The following is a 19,758-nucleotide window of genomic DNA, read 5'->3' as shown; positions in this document are numbered from 1 at the left end:
TGCTTGTGCTATAGTTATGTAAGCTTACAGGAAAAGAGGTTGCTCAGAGTCCTCCCGGGCACCAAGCAGGCAATACAGCGGAAGGCAGGGCATGTGTCCTTTGTCTTTACTAAGCAGGAGAACATGAAAGTATGTTTCTTTTCTATGCTTTCTCTTTACTAAGCAAGAGAACGCTAGGTTGCTGCTTTTGCAATGCATTATGGACTGTGGGACTAACTGTCCTCGGCAAGACCAAGAAAAACGCTTCAGGAAAGTCAGGCCTCATGAGTGCGTGAGTGCAGGCCTGCCTTCAATCAGCTAGCGGCTAAGTGGAAGGCTCATGACATGGTTTTGCTTTTGTAGAGATGCGTTGATCACGGTGTAGAATAGATTGGTTTCTGAGGCTGTGCTCGTCTGGTCCCCCCCCCCCCCCCAGCCTCCTCTGTGTTACGGAGTTAGGTCCTCAGAGCGGTGAAGAAAAACAGGCCATTTTCCTTCGCGCCACTGGAAGGATCCTCTACCTCTGTTGTATGAACCTCACAATAGTCGACTTTTTTATAAGTAAAAAGTTTTGATTTCAAAGCGTTCTGAGACCCCACCCCACGCGAGGTACCGGGAAGGGGCACTAAAGTGCATTTTGATGGAGGGGGTAGAGTTTAAAGGTGCAGTCAAAGCTAATAAACAAGATGACACTGTTTAAAAAAGAAAGGCAATACCATCTCTCTCAGCCGAGGGGAGGGCAGCGAACTGGACCCTCACCAGAGGATTGTCCTGACTCTGAACTTTAGAGAGAACTGCGTAAGGACCTGCGCATATATATATAGACTCATTTGTCCCACATAGCAAAAATAGGCCTATGTCATCCTTAAGAAAGAATCTGCAAATCTGCTTAGTCAGGATCATAAAAACGTGGGCGGATTCCAGGTGCAATCCTCGTGGGCATGCTCTGTGGTGCTAGCTAACGCAACGGCAGCTTCAGTGAGCCCGCTGTTCATTTTCTTCAAAGCGTGACTTCTAAACTACCGGAAAGAAAATACACAAGAAACGATTCAATCTTTTTTTTTTCTGACAATCATTACTTTTACATTAAAAAGTCACCACCATCTTCAGATATATCGAAAATTAGGTCTCTAAATCTGATTATTTTTCTAGTCTTAGTTAACAATCTTGCACAGGCCCGACAATCTAAGACGTGGAGCTATGGTCTGCACAGCTCGGCAGGTTTCGCCCAGTTTGAAAGGTAGGCAACTGTGAGATATGCGTTTTTTTTTTTTTTAATTTAGCATTTTTCTATCAAAAACAGTTCAAAATCGTTCAAAATCCCCATAGCGACTTTGATTTATTTGTGTCACGCCAGAGTTGGGAAGCTAGAAAGGAGAAAAAGAAATCGTGTCTGGAGGTCATCACAGTCCACATTTTCTTGGTCTTCCGGTTAAACAAACGAGCCCAGGAAATGCAATACAGTGCCTTAAATAGAAGACTCGGTGCTCTAATAGAATAATCTAAGCAACTAAACGGGGACCGTCTCCACCACGGGGGACTTAATGCACTCCTCGTGCAGGCGGCTCTTTTCGGCAAGGCTCAGAGAATTCTCCGCTGGATGCTCGGAAATGTGGCCGTCCCCGCCGTTCAACGCGGAGACAAACCCTTCCTGGGAAGGGCCTTTCAAGTATGAGTGAAATTCCACTTGGGGAAGATTGGGCCTGTGTTCGGGGTATAAGGTGTTACAGGGCACCCCACTATCATTTTCAGAAGTGGGGCAGCAAACAATGACAGAAGGGTTGGCAGCTGGGTAGTGGGAGGCCCCGTAGGCCTCTTCCGCTTGTCTGGCATAGTCAACGAATCGCTCTGGGGTCATGGCGTAAGGCACCAGCGACAGGGCACCGTTTTTGACAGTATCTCTTTCCGAATAGCTGTCAGAGATCTGGCTAGGAGTTCCTGGGATGTGGCTATCTATTTGGTAGTACAGGGTTGAAGAGCTAGCGTAGAACGAAGCGTTCTTTGTGTGGCTTTCATGAACTGCGGTGCCATCCGAGTAACAAAGAACAGAAGGAAGAGGGACGACTTCAGCATGGGCTCCCAGCCCTTCTACAAAGCCGTCTCCCTTGTCCTCATCGTCATCTTCTTCCTCCTCTTCCTCTTCCTCCTCCTCCTCCTCTTCCTCCTCATCCGATTCACTGGGGGCCAGGCTTTGTGTGCTGGAGTCAGTGACTCCGCTGCAGAAGCTGCTTCCATCCTCCTCCTCTTCCTCCTCCTCTCCGTGGCAATCCAGCTCCTCCTGCAGGTGCAGCACGGCAGCCTGGGGTTCTGTTTCGATCTCGAAATTGTCTGCGATGGAGTATTCTACCGAGTGAGCGACGGGGCCCATGGAAGTACCGTGGGGGCTTATCTCACCGTGGCAGCCGTTCAGCGTGGGGATTTGCTGCTCGCGATTTTTCTCGAGTTCGAGTTTCATGATTGTGTGCAAAAAATGAGTCCGGACACGGATAGGATTAAATTCAATTCTACCTGCTGTGTTGCTACAGCCTTCTTTAGTGCAGCCGCACGGGAAAGACATACGATCCACCTTGGGAGGAAGAACAGGGATTAGCGCCATGGAATTATTACAGACCAAATAAAATCAAGGGCTTTCTAACAACTCCTCTGAATTGGGTAATGCTCTCGAGCTCTGCTTGTGCCACAGCCGATGATGAAACAAAAAATGAGCAGGGAGAGTGAAGACTTTTCAATGAGCGGGTCTTAAATGCATCTTTAAAAGAGCGGTGGGCTGAGGGTATAAGTGAGAATTTAAATTTCATTGCATCCTCCAGGGCTTTCTTATTTTCCACTATCTACTTTTCCTTCTCTTTTTCCATTTCATTTTTTTCCCATTTCACAACCCTGGTTCCCTTCCATCGCATTCCAACACGTCCACCCACTTTTAAGTAACACATAGACTGTTCTTCTTTAGGCTGCTGGTCTAATTTAACATCCATGAAAGGATAGCCAAGCCACTACGTTCATTCTTTTGCATCTAACGAGATGACCTTCACTACTCCAGGTACTTCACTACCCAGGGCCACACAATGCCACCCTGCTATAGTCTCATTGCTTTGTCTTCTCAATGGGTCCTTATGTTGCAGAATATTTGTGCACTGTGTGAAGATGTGTTGCTGTGAATGGTGTAATAAAAAGCCAAATGGTCAATAGCTAGGCAGGAGAGGATGGGCAGGACTGCCAAGGAGAGAGAGGAAGAGGAGGAGGAATCTATGTGTGCGGGACTTGCCAGCAAACTTGGAGCAAGTTGGACGTGCTGTCCTGAGGAGCGGTAACTGGACCACACGGCAGAACGTAGATTTAAAATTATGGGTTAGTTAAGTTATAAGCGATAGTTGCACAAAGCTAAAGCTAAGGCCAAGATTTCATAATGAATAATAGATCTCCGTGATGTTATCTGTGAGCTGGATGCCCAAAGGAAAGTCAGAATACACCCTTGACACATGGATGCACGTCTCTTGACCTGTTTCTCACTTAAGACTAGAAGCCCAACTCAGATGGATTTACTTTGTGCCAATAAATGCAACAGTAGGGTATCAGAAGGCCTGTAAGCTGAAGAGCAGCCCAGGCAACTTAGTAAAACCCTTTCTTGCAAGAATATAGTTTTCAAATATATGCTTAGTGGGGGTAGAGCACTTGCCGATTGTGTCTGCGAGGCACCATACTCAACAGAGAAAGGAAACCGAGGGAGGGAATAGAAAAGGCAAATGTGTCTTCATCCTTTGCTCTCAGTTGCTTACGTAAACGAATAAAGCTATTCCTGCATTAAGTAAGAGCAAGTACCCAATAACAGGACTCCTCTGAAATGTAGGTGGACAGGAGCAGAGAATCACCTTGACCAGGAATTGGTAAGCTATTGCTTTTCTTTTTCATCAGGCTTAACTTTGAGGTTTTAAACAGTGAAATCAGCAGGTGAGGCTCGTGAGGCTGTTTCCCACTGTTGTCCACAAGTCTGAGGCTCTGTGGAACGAGACAGACTTTTCACTGTTCAGGAGGATATTCCCAGAGAGCAAAAGTCCTCTCTTGCTCGATTGTTCCTCATATTCCTCAAGCCAATCTTGGTGCCACAATAAGACAGACAACTGTTCTTGTTAAGGAAACTGTAGCTGTCCTGAGTCAATGCTGTACATGGTAGCTTTGCTTTATTTTTATTGAATACACAAGAGACCATTTGGGGTTTTACAGTTATGTCATCTCAGTACTTTGAAGAATAAAACTGATCACAAGTAACGGATAAACACAGGGGTTGGTCCCCAGTAGACCTTGTTTACAAAAGTGTGTCTGGTGAGATTCCACTGTGAGTTTAACAGCATCTCAACCTGTTCGCTATAGAAATGACATGGAGCGCAGGGTTTCCCTGGAAACCCTACTCCAGACAAGGTAAGAATGCAGTTTAGTCTGTTAAGGTCTGTCTGACCAGGGACTTCTCCAGTAGTCCATATCACTGGTGATGAATTATTACTTTATATCCCGTGTATGGACCAGAAAGTACGCATTCAAGTGGAGAAGATGGTGTCCTCTCCCATGTGAGAAAAAAGCTAAAATAAGCTGATGTAACGACAGAATCTGGGAGGAAATGCCTCAACAAACTCAGCTGCAGTTTGAGCTTCCATTTACACTATACATATTATGCATGAGCATTTTATGAATGCCCTTGAATTGTTTTTTTTTCCCCCCTTGAATTATGTGTCTTTCCTCCCCAGCCCAATTCTCCAGGTTAAAGAAAAAAAAAAAAACTTAATATACCCAACATGACCGCTTCTTTCTGGAGTGACATGGGACATGGCTTCTTCAGATGCTCTGAAACGCCAATCCTTACCTGACACTTAATGCCTGCCAGGCTGCAGGTACATGTTTCTGGGTCACAGCACACTCTGCAGTCGCAGCCACAGTCTTCCCGAGACAAGCGGATGGCTCGCAGCTCGTGTTTCTCTTCCACGTCGATCTTCTTCACTCCAGAGGCACGCAGCAGGGCTCTCCGTTTTTTTGTGGGCAGGGGTTGTAGGAAGAAGTATTCGTCTACTTCTGTGTTGTCTAAATCAATATCATCGTCGGAAATGTCATCGACTGTCAGAGTGCTCGCTTCTTCAGACTCCACTGTGCCATTCTTAGTCATCTGGAGGCAGAAGGGAGTAAACAAGGATGTCATTTGGGCAGAGGCCAAAATCCCCACTTCAGTGTGGGTGAGGATGAGCTGAGCTGTCGCGTGCTGAGTCTGCACCCACAGAAGTCAGAGGAAAGGGAACAGCGATGTCAAAACAGTTGGCTTTTTAAAAAGCTCTGCTCACAGACAATGGCTGAATGCAACTCTTTACCCCCTTACGTCAGTGACTGCGGTTACAGCTTGAGAGGCCAGAGTGTGGACCGAGCAGAGGTTACAAGACAGCGCTGTCTGAAAGCTGAGTAGCTCATGGTGACATCTCTGATGTCAGAGGAAATGTGCCCTGCATCAGAGCTGACAGCATCTCAGTGGGAGCCATCACTACCTTACTCAGCAAATATCATGTCCTTGGAATAAGATGTCCGTCTTCCAGGCCCCAGCAAAGTGCACATCAGGACCCAGGGTTGCACTGTGCCAGGGTCACAAACACCGGTTATTATCCAGAACACTCCAAGAAGAGACACTTGATAGGCATAATGAGCCAGGTCAGCATGCTCTCAGTAGAACAAGGACATAGACTAGTGCTGGCAAGGACTCATCAGTCCGCCACTGAGACAATAAACCGGGTTCTTACAGGAGTGCGTGCAAACCCCAGACCAAAGGTTTGCAATCCGCTCAGTAGCTCTTGTGCACACTCTTTCTTTCCTTGGCTACTCATGATGGCTGTGCCTACTTATATTTCTTTTCTATATTAATCTCATCCACCAGTAAGCCCTGGGTATATATTTCATTTGCTATTATTATAAATACACCGAGTGTTTCCTACATACAAAACATTTAGAAGTTTTCCTCAATCATGAGCAAAATATTGTGTGTGTGTGTGTGGGGGGGGGGCAGCCCAGTAACAAAAGCAGAAACTTCATAAGAAATAAACCATGCGAGTTCTAAATATGGAAGGTATTTTTAATTATTTAATTTATTGCCTTCCAAATTTCATTAATTATGGCTATTACTATGCATGATGATCTTGACAACTCATCCATTAGACAGTGAAAATACTCTAGAGACATGAGGCGTTTTGCTCTCATCTTTATAAAAGGAGTCCATATTTAGGGAGAAATAGTTATTATTGGACAGCAGACTTGCATTGTCCAACTCTGTAGTGCAGAGCAACACTAAAAAAAAAATAAGCGTACCCCAAGATACATTGCAAAGTTCATACTGCTTGTACTGTAAAATGTGGCCTGAGTTCTGTCACTGACAACTGTGAGCATGGGACTTTCCTCTTGAGCAACTGTGTAAATGCGTTCACACTCACTGTGGGAATAAAAGCACTACACCCTGCCTTAGAATGATAGAATCCAAGCATTTCAATTTTACAAATGTGGACCCACTGACTGGTATTAGTAAGTCATTTCAGGAGGTCAGTTTGCATATCGAGACACACCAGAGACACACGACACAGGACTGTGAGAATCAGAGGTGGTTTGACAATCTTTGAGTCAAATTCAGGGTGCTCAGAGAAAAAATAACATTCAGTTTCTTTTTTTCTTCCATCTTAATTGTTGATTTAAATTTCTGTTTCCCCACAGCTTACTTTGTTTTTATTATTGAGAGTTTCAGACTGATGATTTGAAATTATTGATATTTCCATGTATATAATAGGTTTTGAACATACCCATCACCATCCTTGCCCCACCAAATTCCTTCTCTATCTCGAGACCTTTCCCTTTCCAACTTGATGTAATCCTTCTGCCTTTTTCTCTTAAACCCATTAAGCCCATTCACTTCAACATGTACATGCATGGGTATACAATCAGCAGCAGCCTTTCAACTTTATTTTTACCTCATTCCAAAAGCAGATATAGTCTACTGCCAAAGCATTTTATGGTCCAGGCAGTATGATGCAGATAAATACATACAAATTAAAAAATATATAATGTAAGAGAAAAATCATCATAACAAATTACAGGATGATTACTCATCACGTCTAAGGCAGTAGGGAAATCTTCACCTTTAACTGCCATTTATTTCCATTCAATTTCATTGTTTATAACCAAGAAATGGGTTGAATCCATGATTCCAATAAGCTGGACAATATGTAGGCTAATGAATGCACTGTGCTCTAGGAAATGTATGGTTAAAACTATTGGTGTCAGTGAGCACACCAAACAACCAATTCAATGCAAAATGGGTATGGTGAGAAGAAATGATGAAAATATGAATGAATTCAAATGTTAAAAAGAAAACCGAAAAATAAGATCACTTCAATAAAGCACCTAAATGGTTTGTCTAGCAATAGAATGTTCTCGTCCTTAGAATATCACTAACACATGAAGATTACCGTGGGAATATGACTGAAAACTCCTATTCTAAAGCACCAACTGCCGTCCAGCACATTAAGGATGCTGCTCCTGAGAGTGAGCTGAGCTGTTGCATGTTCAGCATCAAATATGGAATTCCATAATTATCTCAATTCATGGACAACATAGTAATTATTTTATACTTGGAACAATTGGTGCTTGTAAAAGGTGGTTTGTCCAAGTCTAGCTGAGTGACTGATGTTATTCACAATCAACCTGGAGGGTTATTCGACCCCAAAATCTTTCCAGATCATCAAGACTAGTTTAGAGAGAAAATCTTTTAGAGTAATGTTAGAATATGTTTACAGAAGAGTTTAAAAACAAACTAAACAAACTAACTAACTAACTAACAACAACAACAAACAAGCAGACATGAGATCATTGGCTAACAGCTATGATCAAAGAGTTGACCTCAGTACAAAAGTGAGCCAGAAGACAAAACATGGTCCGTGCTTCCTTCAGATTAGCTCCTTCAGAAAAACAGGATATGAACTAGACAGAGAGAAAAAAAGAATACAGAAGAAAACAGAGCCTGGGGGGGAGGGAGGGTCTGTATATTTTGCATGTGGAGGTGGTCTTTCTGATGTGGGCCCTATTAGGAGAAACTGGCCAAAGGTGGGTGACCTAATGTGGTCGGTCCTGATTTTCTCAGCTTCATCATTTATTCTGGGTTGCCTCTAACCAACACAGTCTGTTCACTAATTCAGTCATACTACATTAGTTTTGTTGGTTGATGTCATATATGTTTCTCCTATCATACTATGTATACATAGTGAGCAAAGCCTCTGTCTTCATTTCCTCTACTTCTGGCACTTTGATAATGTGTCGTCTCATATAATTGGTTAATAAACTTGTTTTAATAAAGGAATAGACTTTTTTTTAATCGCTATGCTATTGCTACCAGTTCCTACAGTCGATGTGGCGGCGTTAGAATGGACAGAAGTTTTTTACACTAAAACCTTCAAGTCAGCTGGGGGAAAAGAATGTAATAAACATGATACAGCATAGTAGATGCACTAAAACATACATGCACACTGTCAAAGTAAAAGGGAGACGGAAGGACAGGATGAAAGGCAGGTGAGATATAAAGCAGAATTATTTACTTGCGTTCCTGAATTTATAATGTCCTAGCAGAGAGTGATGCTCAAGGCAGGAAGGATCTGCACAAATAGGAGGGAGTGGCACCGTGGAAGAGCGCTCAGGGCCTTTATGTGCCAATTCCCAGGCCCAGACAATTTATGCCTCACAGTAATGAAAAAGCCTAAGTTATGATTGCTCATTCTAACATCTGTGAGGACTCATGGGGGAAGAAATTAAATGATGATCAAAATAGGAATGAATTGTTTTTTTTAAAAATGCTAATTCTGGAAAACAATATTCTAAAAAGGATGATTTAAACAGATGGTCTCAGTAGAGGGGATAAATGAGAGCGTTGAATACTAAACTACTGACAGGGTTCCTGAGAGAGAAAACTAACAGAGTTCATGTTTCAAATGAGCTTTATGCAAAACCACACTATAGGAAAGCTAAAGGGTGAGGTGCACAGAGGCCTGGGTCCTCTGCTCTGCTGGCCCCTGTTCCTGCAACCCACACAGCACAGCTGGGAAGCCCAGGGCTGTTGTCTTGGGAATTCGTTGTTCTTGTGTAGTCCTAAGAACTCATCTGGAGGCTCTGAGAAAGTTCCACACACTGTTCACAGGAAACAATGCTATCTCTTTAGTGAGTGAGGTCGGACAGTGAACGCAGCTCTGCAAAAGGTAACCCTGCTTCTGTTGCACCTTCAGTGTGTCCAGGGACAAGACTGGCATCGTTTACGCCCATCAGTGACAGTGGCTCCTCCTGGCAAGGATTACTGGTGGGAACAGTGGGTACAGTTCCCCCATTCCTCCTAAGGATCACTGCTCTGACAGGATTTCCCAAACTGAGCTCAGCCTTGCAAAACACAGTTTTCAAATCAAGATCCGGATAAGGGCAGGAATGATTGTTAAAATACAACCAAACCCTGCCAATCCTTTATGTCCGGCAGTAAAGAGCACTCTATACCTGGAGATACTAAAACCTTGTATATCATGATGCATGTTTGATTTGAAAGAGTTGTTTTCTTGTTTATCTCTCCTTTTACTGTCTTCTTTGTTCCACTTATTTAATATGAACAGACCAAACAAGATTCCCCAAAGCTATTGCCATCTTCATGCGCATCTGCAGAAAGGACATATTTGAGTTGAGAGTGGATAATGCAGCATACTCCTGCACACTGGACGGATCTGTCCACTGGGACATCTGCTGTATGGGTACTCATAAACAGGATTGTATGGGGCGGGGAATCCAGGGCAACAACGTTCCTGCCCCAGAACCCTCGGTGGGAAGAACTGGGAACGTTGAACACTACAGAACGGAAACACATAGATGCCATAAACTACGTTCAGTATGTGCATGTCTACAAGCACTGTTTTTATATATTAGGAGTTCAGAAAATAAATACATCTTGTGTTCTACAGTGCAGATGTGGGGTGGAAGGTATGGGGTAGGGTAGTAGGTTTCTCTGTGGAAGAAAGAGCTCCCCCTTAAAGCTGTGAAGATGGAAGACACTATTTTAACGAAGTGATGTACTCTGGGTAACCAGAGTTAGATAATTTAGTTTGGCATGTACAAGACATGCATTGAATGAAAGAATTCCTAGTTGTGTGGTCTGAATTAAGAAGGATGACCCAGTTCATAAGGTATTTGGCAAAGAAGAAAAACATTCATAGCACTTTGATACTGAGTCAATTTTATATTTATATATAGTTCTTTAATTTATTTACTATGACCTTCAGGTTGCAAATTAAAACCAATTTAATCACTTCAACATAATGAAGCCTTCCTGGTCAATAAATAAGTCATCTAAAATCGTAAGATGTCTTTGGAATCCACATTACCACGAAAGTCACCAGAAAGAAGAGTGTCAACATACAAAACATATCTTTTCTAAAATGCATCCTTCCTTCTGGCTTAGGTCAATATTGTCTCTTCCAGTGGCAAATAATAAGCCAAGATGCATCTAGAGCATGCTGGTAAATACTTAAGCATTTGACACTGTTAAGACATAGTTATCGTTGCTCGTGGTTAACAAGTTCTGAGTCTTCACTATTCCCTTCCTAGCTAATTTTGAGAAGCGGGGAAGAATGAAAACAATTCATTCCAGTGAGCAACATCACTTGGTGCACCCCACATAAAATACAGTATTTTTCCTAGATCCAAAAAGTAACATTTCTTGCACAGGAAGACCCTAAAGATTTGATTACATATGCTTAATTGTTCCCTGTCAGCTAAAATACTGCAATATTTTGAAAGAACATATTCTTAAATACATTACACACACAGGGTAGAAACCCACCCTGTCAGTCTCTATCACTTTGCTTAGGTAAATTTTCTCTGTCCTTGTCAAAATAGGCTGTGTATATGTGCACAAGACAGAGCAGGTACTTGGCACAGCAATGTTTTCCATTTGGTGCTGAAACATGCCTCTGTTTAAGATGCATTATAAGAGCTTTGCTACTTAGTATGTTCTGAAGCAATCTCTGCAGAGCTTAACAGGGAGGATCTGTACAGTAATTAGCTCTCAGCAGCACCACGACCAACACAATAAACTATATCTAAAGAGAAGCTGCAGCATAAGAAAGAAAATTAAAACCAAAGCTAAAAATGTTGAAATTATGGGGTTTGAGAGATATTTCACCCATCCCTTCCAGGTGGATTTATTTCGTGTATTTCTAAGAACATCTAAATTCTTTCCCTGGATCATTAATCCCAAGGCTGTTAAAGAGATGTAGAGAGCTGACCTAGAGGTGATGGGGAAGGTTGCGTGAATAAGCCACTGAATGACCAGAGTATTCAGCACTCAGAGATCTTGAGTGAATAAGATTGTTGTAGATATTTTTTTTAGGGGTTTCATAATTAAAAGCTAGCTACTCTCTTTGCTTCAAGTTTGGAAAGAGGAGCCAGTAACCAAGCACGACCCATGAAGACACAGAAGAAATTGAGATGGGTATATAATTCAGGAGAGCAGCTAGAGATGGTAACCAAAAGTGGAAGACTGGAGCTTTGACCCCGGGAAGTAAAGGAAGAACGATTTGATTGTAGAAACACTGGCAAGGAGAGAAAGGTCACATATGCACAAGCTACACTTGGTTTCTCAGAATAATGCAGTAGAGTCCTCTAGGATGAAAACAGAGGCAGCTAGGACAACACGACTCTGTGGAACCGGCAAAGAGCCGCTGAATGCGTTTCCCAGAAACAAGAGAGATGGGAAGAAAGGCCAATGCAATTGTTCTACTGTGTGCTGCAGATTACTAAATCTAAGCACTTAATTTGCAAAGGAGCATAGTATTACAATGACTGTATTGATTACCATGAAGTGTGTGACATCTGAATGGGCTTGACAGGAAAGGGAACACTGTTCTCTGTAATTTAGAAACCTAAAGCTACTTATTTCTCCTAGAAACACGCATTTTATTCAATTAGTTTTCTCCATTACTTATTTATGGTCGATGTGTGAAACATCCATGGTGCCAACAAGAAAGACATACTTGAAACCCCCCAATAAATTATATTTGTCCTACAAGTCCCTGTCTATATCTATATAATTTATTGACATCTATGTAACTCATAACACAGGAAATGAATGACCAAATTAAAAGCAATTTTATAGTCAAAACCTAAATTTCCATTCTTGATTTATTTCCAATTTGTTATTTTAAGGAAACTTCTAGAAGCATGTATAACTAGAACCTCGGTTTGGAACTCAGCAGATGCCCTGGGAAATTCAGAGGCATTGTGTATGAGGACTTAATCAATGCCACATAAGGTCACTGACTTTTCAAATAAGGAGAGTGAAAGCCCTGTGTGTTACTGTGACTCCAACATGAGGGTTTGGGGAAGGTTCATAGTGCCAGACGTTGTCTGTCGCTACTCAGCAGGGAGTTTACTGACACTCCCAGAAAACCATCTCAGGGAAAAAATCCATTTGGACTCCGTTTCTCTCTCTCCTCCTCTCCCTCCCCGACTCCTGTCTCAACAAGGCTTTATTAATAGCCCTACTCCACTTGGAGCTGACAAGCCTGCTTCTGCCTCTGGAGTGCTAGGAACACGGATGTGTGTCACCGAGCCCAGCAGCAAAGCTTATCATTAACAATCCTTTCTCTCCTCTTTGGACCGCCCTTCTGCAGCAAGGAAGGTTTCTCTGATGCTCCCACCCAAAGCCACCGAGATAATTCTGCCACATTTCTCCCACAAGGGAATTTATCCTTGGAAACAAATGTGTTTAAAAGAAAGATTCCTAGTATGAGTGAAATTTTTGGCACAGCTATCATTTTGGGCTAGTTAATTCAAGTTTGGGGATAATTAAACCTTAGACAAAGTATAATTTATGACTTTAAAAATTAATGCTAGAAGAACTTCAGTGAAAACACAGAGACTTTCCCTCTCATATACTTTATAATATATCTCGATATATTATATATGTGTGTATATATATATATCTTTATAATATATCTCTAATGATATATATGCTGTCAGGTTTTAGCTTCACGTAACATGTGTTTCTGAGTACATATGCACTAAGTCCACTGTAGAATCCCGTTAGCTTCACCTTCATTTGGAAGAGGCGATGATCACCAAATGCCATACGTTTACAACCAAAGGAAAGACCAGACATTTTCACAGGAGAACGAAACCCGAAGGATGACACCTGCTGGCACGACACCCTCTGGCTTGTCCACACCTTCCCCTAAGCACAATGGTCACCAATGGTGCTTTTCTCATTTCTATTTTTCTTGTTCTGCTTGCCAGAAAGTAGTGTGAAAAGATGCAGTGGGAACTCCTTCAGCCAATAGCCTTAAAAAGCCAGCCCACTTGGGCGTGGTCTCTTGTACTATAAATGCATATTAAAGTCTGCGCAGAGCTCCACAGGGTTCTCTCTCCCTCCCCCTCCCTCTCTCTCTGTCCTGCTGGATCTGGCTTCTGTTTCCTGCTCCTGCAAAGGACTGTGATCTGTGAGTCTACCTACCCCTAAATAAAGAACCCTTTATCATACTCCATTCTGAGCTAATGTGGGACCACTTTATATGTTCATCTACAGAAAGAGGTGTAAGAATTGCAGCATGAGAGTAGCTCTCCGCCTCATGAAGGGAACGCTGCTGCGGCTTGTGGTTCCTTCAAAGAAACGCATGCACGGCCATCATTATAAATCTTCTGGCTTTCAGATGGTTTACAGTTGCTTAGCTGTTAGAATCTATTGCACACACCCCCAAGTCCTAAAAAAAGAACAGGTGTCTTCCCTGGTTCTATACTTGGTAATCAATTAATTTAATAATAAGAAGGACCTAAATAATATCAACTAGTTTTCTACTTGGTGAGTGTTTTTTGCTGCCTGTGGACTTTTTTTTTTTAAAATCTCTGCTATGTTCTGATGATTTTATTCCATTGAGACTTTATGAGAATTCATTCGATCATACGTATAAAATGCTTAGCAAAAAAAAAAATCACCTAGTGATTGACAGCCATTACCACTGACTTACTATTATTTGAACTTGGAGAATGGTGTCATCTCTGGAGAGGAAAGAGAGTTAGTTTTCAGAGAAAGGCTGGAGTTCAGAAGTAAGTTAATAATCATTGTCGAATTAAGTACACAAAAATCAGTCAGAAAGACAAAAACAAGCATGAAAAAAAATTTTCAGTGAAACTTGCCAAAGATATTGACAAAAGGAATATGAACTTCATGGGGACTGATTTATGTCCAACTCAGTTTAACTTACTGTCTTCACATGACATAACTCAATGATAGATCAAGGCATTTTCTGCATTTTGTTTTTCTCCAACTTAGATGCTGTCCCCATACCTCTTGACCACATAAAAGTCCTCGAATTCCCATACCGGAAGTCTACCCTCATCACAACATGTAGCTTTCCCTACGTTTTTTGGCCATGTCACAGCAGGCAAGCAATAGTATACCACCTCCAGCCATTCGTCCTACAGCCAGACCCCCATGGTTTCCAACTATCCCCTCTGTCCTTGTAAATTCAGCTCCTACCCAGCACTGCCCTTCTTCTCTCCTCTTGAACATTTCCTGTCTCCTCTTGAACATTTCCTGTCTCCTCTTGAACATTTCCTGTCTCCTCTTGAACATTTCCTGTCTCCTCATGAACATTTCCTGTCTCCTCTTGAACATTTCCTGTCTCCTCATGAACATTTCCTGTCTCCTCTTGAACATTTCTTTTCCTCTCCTTATGTTCAGTCCGATTTACCCTGCACTCGCTTCTCTCTGGGCCAGCTCTAAGAGCCCCTTTCCTGGTCTGAGAGGACACCGCTTCTCTCTTACCATGGCCTTCTACACCCTCAAACTCTTATCACATAATTACGTGACTGTCATAACAGCTGCAACCTGTGCTTAAGACTTAGGATAGCTTCTGAGTCCCTGAGGATGAAGAGAGACAAACACTTTAATGTGGCACCTGAGCCTCCTTCATGTAACTCCCCTGCCTCAGGTCCAGCAGACACCCCATGCCATCTTCTGTGCCTAGCCACTATCTCAGATCTTCCTGTCACTTCTCTCAGGCACATTTCTTGACTTCCTGTCCACATCTGTTTCCCGTCAAAGACTTTCATAACAGCTTACAACTTCCTTGCATAGCCCTGAATGAAATTTCGATTCAATTTCCTTTGACCACTTGACTGATATTTTTCTCTCCTACTGAAATCAAGTTCCCATAGACAGGAAACCATAACTGTGTTTAGTTTCCTGCTGGCCCCAGTCCAAGCACACTCTTATAAAGGTGTGTATGATGTAGCAATAGCCAATAGTAAGTATTCTTAGAATGGATGAATAATGTCAGATAAGCACCCCATGAATACAGTATACTTACTGCTGTATAAAAAGAAGAAAGAAAAGAATGGAAACAGAAGGAAAAGACCCTGTGGACAAATGTCCGGCATGCAAAACACAGTCTGGCCTGTGAATAAAAATGGTTAGCTCAGATGATGTGAGAACATAAGATCTTTGCAAAAAAATGAACTGAAATTTCACCTTTAGCTTTAGAGAGTTGAGCTTCTCCTCCCTGAGGTGTTCTCTCAGCATCTCCCGGTGCAGCCGTTCCTGCTCCCTTGCAAACTCGCCCAGGGTGTACTGGCGCACGCTGTTGTGACGACTGGACATGCCCAGCGTGCTGCCCCCCTGGCTGGGCACGCTGGTGAAGCCCTGTCTCCTGGTGAAGTAGTACACGGTGACACAGCTGAAATGCACATTCTTTGTCCTCAGCCGTTTCTCTCTTTTGAGGATGGAGGAAGCTGGAAGAGAAAGAAGCGGGTCAGTGAAGCCCAGGGCAGCAGCGCCCCTGTGAAACCAACAAAACATCCTGGATCCTGAGTCTGTTGAGGACCAGAATGTTTGGAGCCTTGCCGGCTCAAAAAGTACTGAATCCCTGAGTTGGCAAAAGGGCCTTTTGATTTCCTTTCTTACATTCTTTTTTTCTTTTTTCTAGGCGCAGTAGAGTAGATTTTAAATGTTTCTGTAATGGCTGTTGAAGCAAACTTCTGGAGAGTTGCCAGTTATTTTTGGAATTAGCAGCAGAATTTAATTCCTCATTTCCTTGAATCCCTTGAGCTTTGGTTTCCTGGATTTCACACAGGTACTGTTATATTATGATCAGAAAAGTCCGAACATGTAACCCTCCATACCTTGGGCTTCATTTTTAAGAGTATGTCTTAAATAAAAAAAAAAAATAAACTATCAAATAAATGAAAAGAGCACTTATTGTGCAGAAAATAAGGTGGTTAAAGGGCACGAAAACGTATTTAATATTTTATAAAGAATAAGAATAAAGGCACTAAAGGGTTCCAAGACAAAGAAATAACAAATACTTATGGAAATGCTATTTATAGTCAATGGATAATTGCATCCTATATAGATAAATGTATTGAAAGAGCTGGCTGTGCACTGTGAATATGCACTATTGTCACATGCCAATAGAAATGCATTGCTCATAACACTGAAAAGATAAACTAATCCAAAGTAATCAAAAGTCCATGAAAAAGAGCTTATTGACACTGTATAGAGATTTTAACAACTTAAATCTAACATAGCTTTCATTAGGTAAAGCAGTATTCCCCTTTAAATAACATTGTATTAAAATCCAAATACTGAGATAACTAAAAATCCCATAGAATATGTCAGGATCATGTTCTCTTCATATTATTTTTTATTTAACAAAATCTGCACGCTTTCATATACAACATGGGTGTTATACCACGGAATTGCCAGATCAAAATAATTAATGTTTGCATATCCTTACCTATTTTTCTATGTTGATGATTAGAAACCCTATTATTAGCTGTGGAGACAGAGGAGTGGACTGAGCCATGAGGAAAATTTGTGCACACACTGAGACTGAGCACAAGAGAGTCATATGCTGTCTTCAGGACCTCCCACTGCTGGACGACAGGAATTCTTTTATTCCACGGGAGAAAAGCCAGACTTAGGGAGTCCAAGTGACTCTGTTGAATGTAATTAATGTACTAAGTAAGCTTAAACCTAAAAACTCCAAATTTTATGTCATATGATAAGTTGGCTTATGATCTGGAAGGGAAGAACATCACTCAGAGGAAATACATTCATTCTGCTCCAGGTCTGACACCTATGCCCTTTCCACTCAGATGTGTTGAAGTCCCCTAGAATATAATCCTTTTGGAAACGGGATCCTTACAGATATAGACAGATAAAAATGAAACCATTAGTTCCCCCAACCCAGCAGGACAGCTACACCTCCAACAGTCAAAGATGCCACCAGAAGTAAGAATATGCAAGAAAGAACTCTTGCTTGTGAGTTTCAGAGGGGCTGCCACCTAGCCAGCAATTTGACTTCCAGAATTGTAAGAAAAGAGATTTGTGTGGTTCTCAGTCACCCTCTTCATGGGGCATTTTTATGGAAGCCGTGGGAAAGCATGGATGCTCATGAAGAATAGCAGATGGTGTATGAGAAGGCCTCAGACAGCAAGATTACATCGGTGCACATTTACAGGAAGCCTGGTATGATGCTTCTCATCCTGTAGGTTTATTTCCATAATGAATGCGGACAGAGGGCCTACAATGTGCCAGCACTTTCTAGATAGGATAGATACACCTGTGGACAAACCTGGACGAGGCAACAAAGAGACTCAAAGTTTAGACAGTAAGTGAACGGTTTTGCTGTGAAAATTCAACTTTCCTACCTACTCTCTTTTCTTTAAAACAACAACAAAAACCATTTTATTAATTTTGTGGGGTGGACAGCTGACAGGCTTTTGTCAGGCTGGTGGCAAGCTTCTCGGGTTCCTTCCTTCTTTTCTCTTATTTCACCTTCTCAGAGAAAATTTCCAGAAAGCAAATGCCACGTGTATGTAACTTAAATACTTATTTATATATTCTTGCAAATTATTTACCGCAACTTCCTTGTATTCCTGGCAGTGGAGACAGTTTGTAACTTTGATTGAAAGATGTTGCTCTGCTTCATAACTCTAAGCTTAAATAATCTCAAAACAGAGAAGATCCCCATATAAAACCAAATTCTGTCTCCAGGTCAGAAGCCCTCAACTGTCACTGACTGACAGCAGGTGAAGCAGCACCCTCTGGAGTTATCGTTAAAACAATACCCTTAAGAAATTATCCTTAGGAGCCATAATTGTAGCAGCCAGGGGAAGTGTTTAATGTACTCACTGGGGTTATTTCCATAAATACTTCTGACAATTTGTGGCTTATGTGTTTAGAAAACCAGTGGCTCTTTAGACAAATTGTTTTTTAGCATGGTGTTCTTAACCCATTTGGATGAACCTATTTTGTTACCCTTTCCCCAAGGCTAAATTAACGACCCTGTTTGGAGATGGCTGTGAGACTGGCAATGTGGGAGAGGGCAGACACCAGCTGTGACCTGGGTAGGACTAACACCATAAAAATGTGCAGTAGGACTAGTGTTGCCCCCAGCACACAAGGGGTGACAATGCACACCTGTGCTGTTGGTTGCTTTAATATTATAAACAGCACTGTAAAGAGAACGATCGAAAAGCTGAGGATATCAAAGGCCTTGAAACACTCAAAATTCAGTCTAATGGAGATTTCCGTGGGTTTCTCGAATGTTAGGAAACATCCGGGACCCTCTCCTGATGATTAAATCAGAGCCCCAGCATGGGCCATCAGAGGCATCACTTGCCTCCAGCCTTCACTCTGACAGACTTCACAAGGTGGAATCATTAAAAAAGAAAGTATCTGTGTTCTTCAAGCCTGGAAAAAAGACAAGACTCACTCAGCACACCTCCCTTAGGGACTCTGCACATCTCTGATAGACCTATATACTCATTTGTGCCCTTTACAGAATGAATGAACACCACTGTGTGTGTCTACCGTGGTCGTGTAAGCTTTACTGCCGTGAGGTCAAGAGCAAGAAAAAGAAAAATGAGAATGTGGCTTTTAATACTGCTTTCAAAAACGGTAGTTTTCATATTCCACACCAATTTGAAGCATCTTTCCGTTTCTTTCCTTTTATCCAACCTCAATTGCTACCCCAATACAAAAGCATCAAAGCACAATGAGGCCACATCTACCTCCCTCCCAGGAGACAGATCTTGGGAGCACCAGGGCCTGTGTGACAGAGTGAGAACTCTCAAAACCAAAACAATGAAACCCCAAAGGTTGGAAAATGGTTGAACTCACAACATCAAGCTAAGAATACAGATAAATAACGGAATCTTCAATATAAAGAATTCATAAATGCGGTGAATTGAAAATGTAAACCCAAACCTAAGAATTGGATCACAATTGACCATGTTTAAAAAAAGCAAATGCCCTGACAAACATTCTGCATTTTCTGACCCCATAAAAAACATGAGTTAAAGCAAACAAAAAAAACCAATGAAAACTAGGCTTTGTGGCACATACTGGTAGTCCCAGCACTTAAGAGATAAAGGCAGAAGTTCAAGGCTACCCTGTTTTATATAGTAAGTTCCAGGCCAGAATGAGATCCTGCCTCAAGGAAAAAGGACCAGGACCCTGTGAAAAGGAAAGAAAGAAAGAAAGAAAGAAAGAAAGAAAGAAAGAGGGGAGAGGGCGGGATACGGAGAGAAGATGGGAGGGAGGGAGGGAGGAAGGAAGGAAGAAAAGGAAGGAAAAAAGAAAAAGAAATTGTCTGTAGTCATACTAGAATTACATAATTTTGTCAGAAGATGAACGAATCAATGTATGAAAGCGAGTAAATCAATTAATAAAAGTTGAATCAT

At 42.0% G+C, this 19,758-nt stretch overlaps 1 protein-coding gene across 5 annotated transcripts in view; it reads right to left on the bottom strand.

Moving 5' to 3' along the window:
* Positions 1-431: 431 nt before the first annotated feature.
* The window catches only part of Csrnp3 (cysteine and serine rich nuclear protein 3), a 173,556-nt gene continuing 154,229 nt past the window's right edge, over positions 432-19,758 (bottom strand). For all 5 annotated transcript variants that reach the window (XM_041631382.1, XM_041631381.1, XM_041631383.1 and 2 more), the window contains 3 exons: positions 15,542-15,801; positions 4,835-5,131; positions 432-2,545 (listed from right to left, as the gene is read on the bottom strand). In XM_041631382.1, the coding sequence (XP_041487316.1) occupies positions 1,490-2,545; positions 4,835-5,131; positions 15,542-15,801 (1,613 nt within the window). In that variant the 3' untranslated portion in view covers positions 432-1,489. The remainder of the gene's footprint in view (positions 2,546-4,834; positions 5,132-15,541; positions 15,802-19,758) is intronic.

The sequence above is a fragment of the Microtus oregoni genome, unplaced genomic scaffold (genome assembly GCF_018167655.1).
Source record: "Microtus oregoni isolate MIOR12 unplaced genomic scaffold, Mior012 000037F_ref0000500, whole genome shotgun sequence".
NCBI lineage: Eukaryota > Metazoa > Chordata > Mammalia > Rodentia > Cricetidae > Microtus > Microtus oregoni.
The sequence above is the reverse complement of the archived record's forward strand: the minus strand, read 5'-3'. Positions and strand labels throughout refer to the sequence as shown.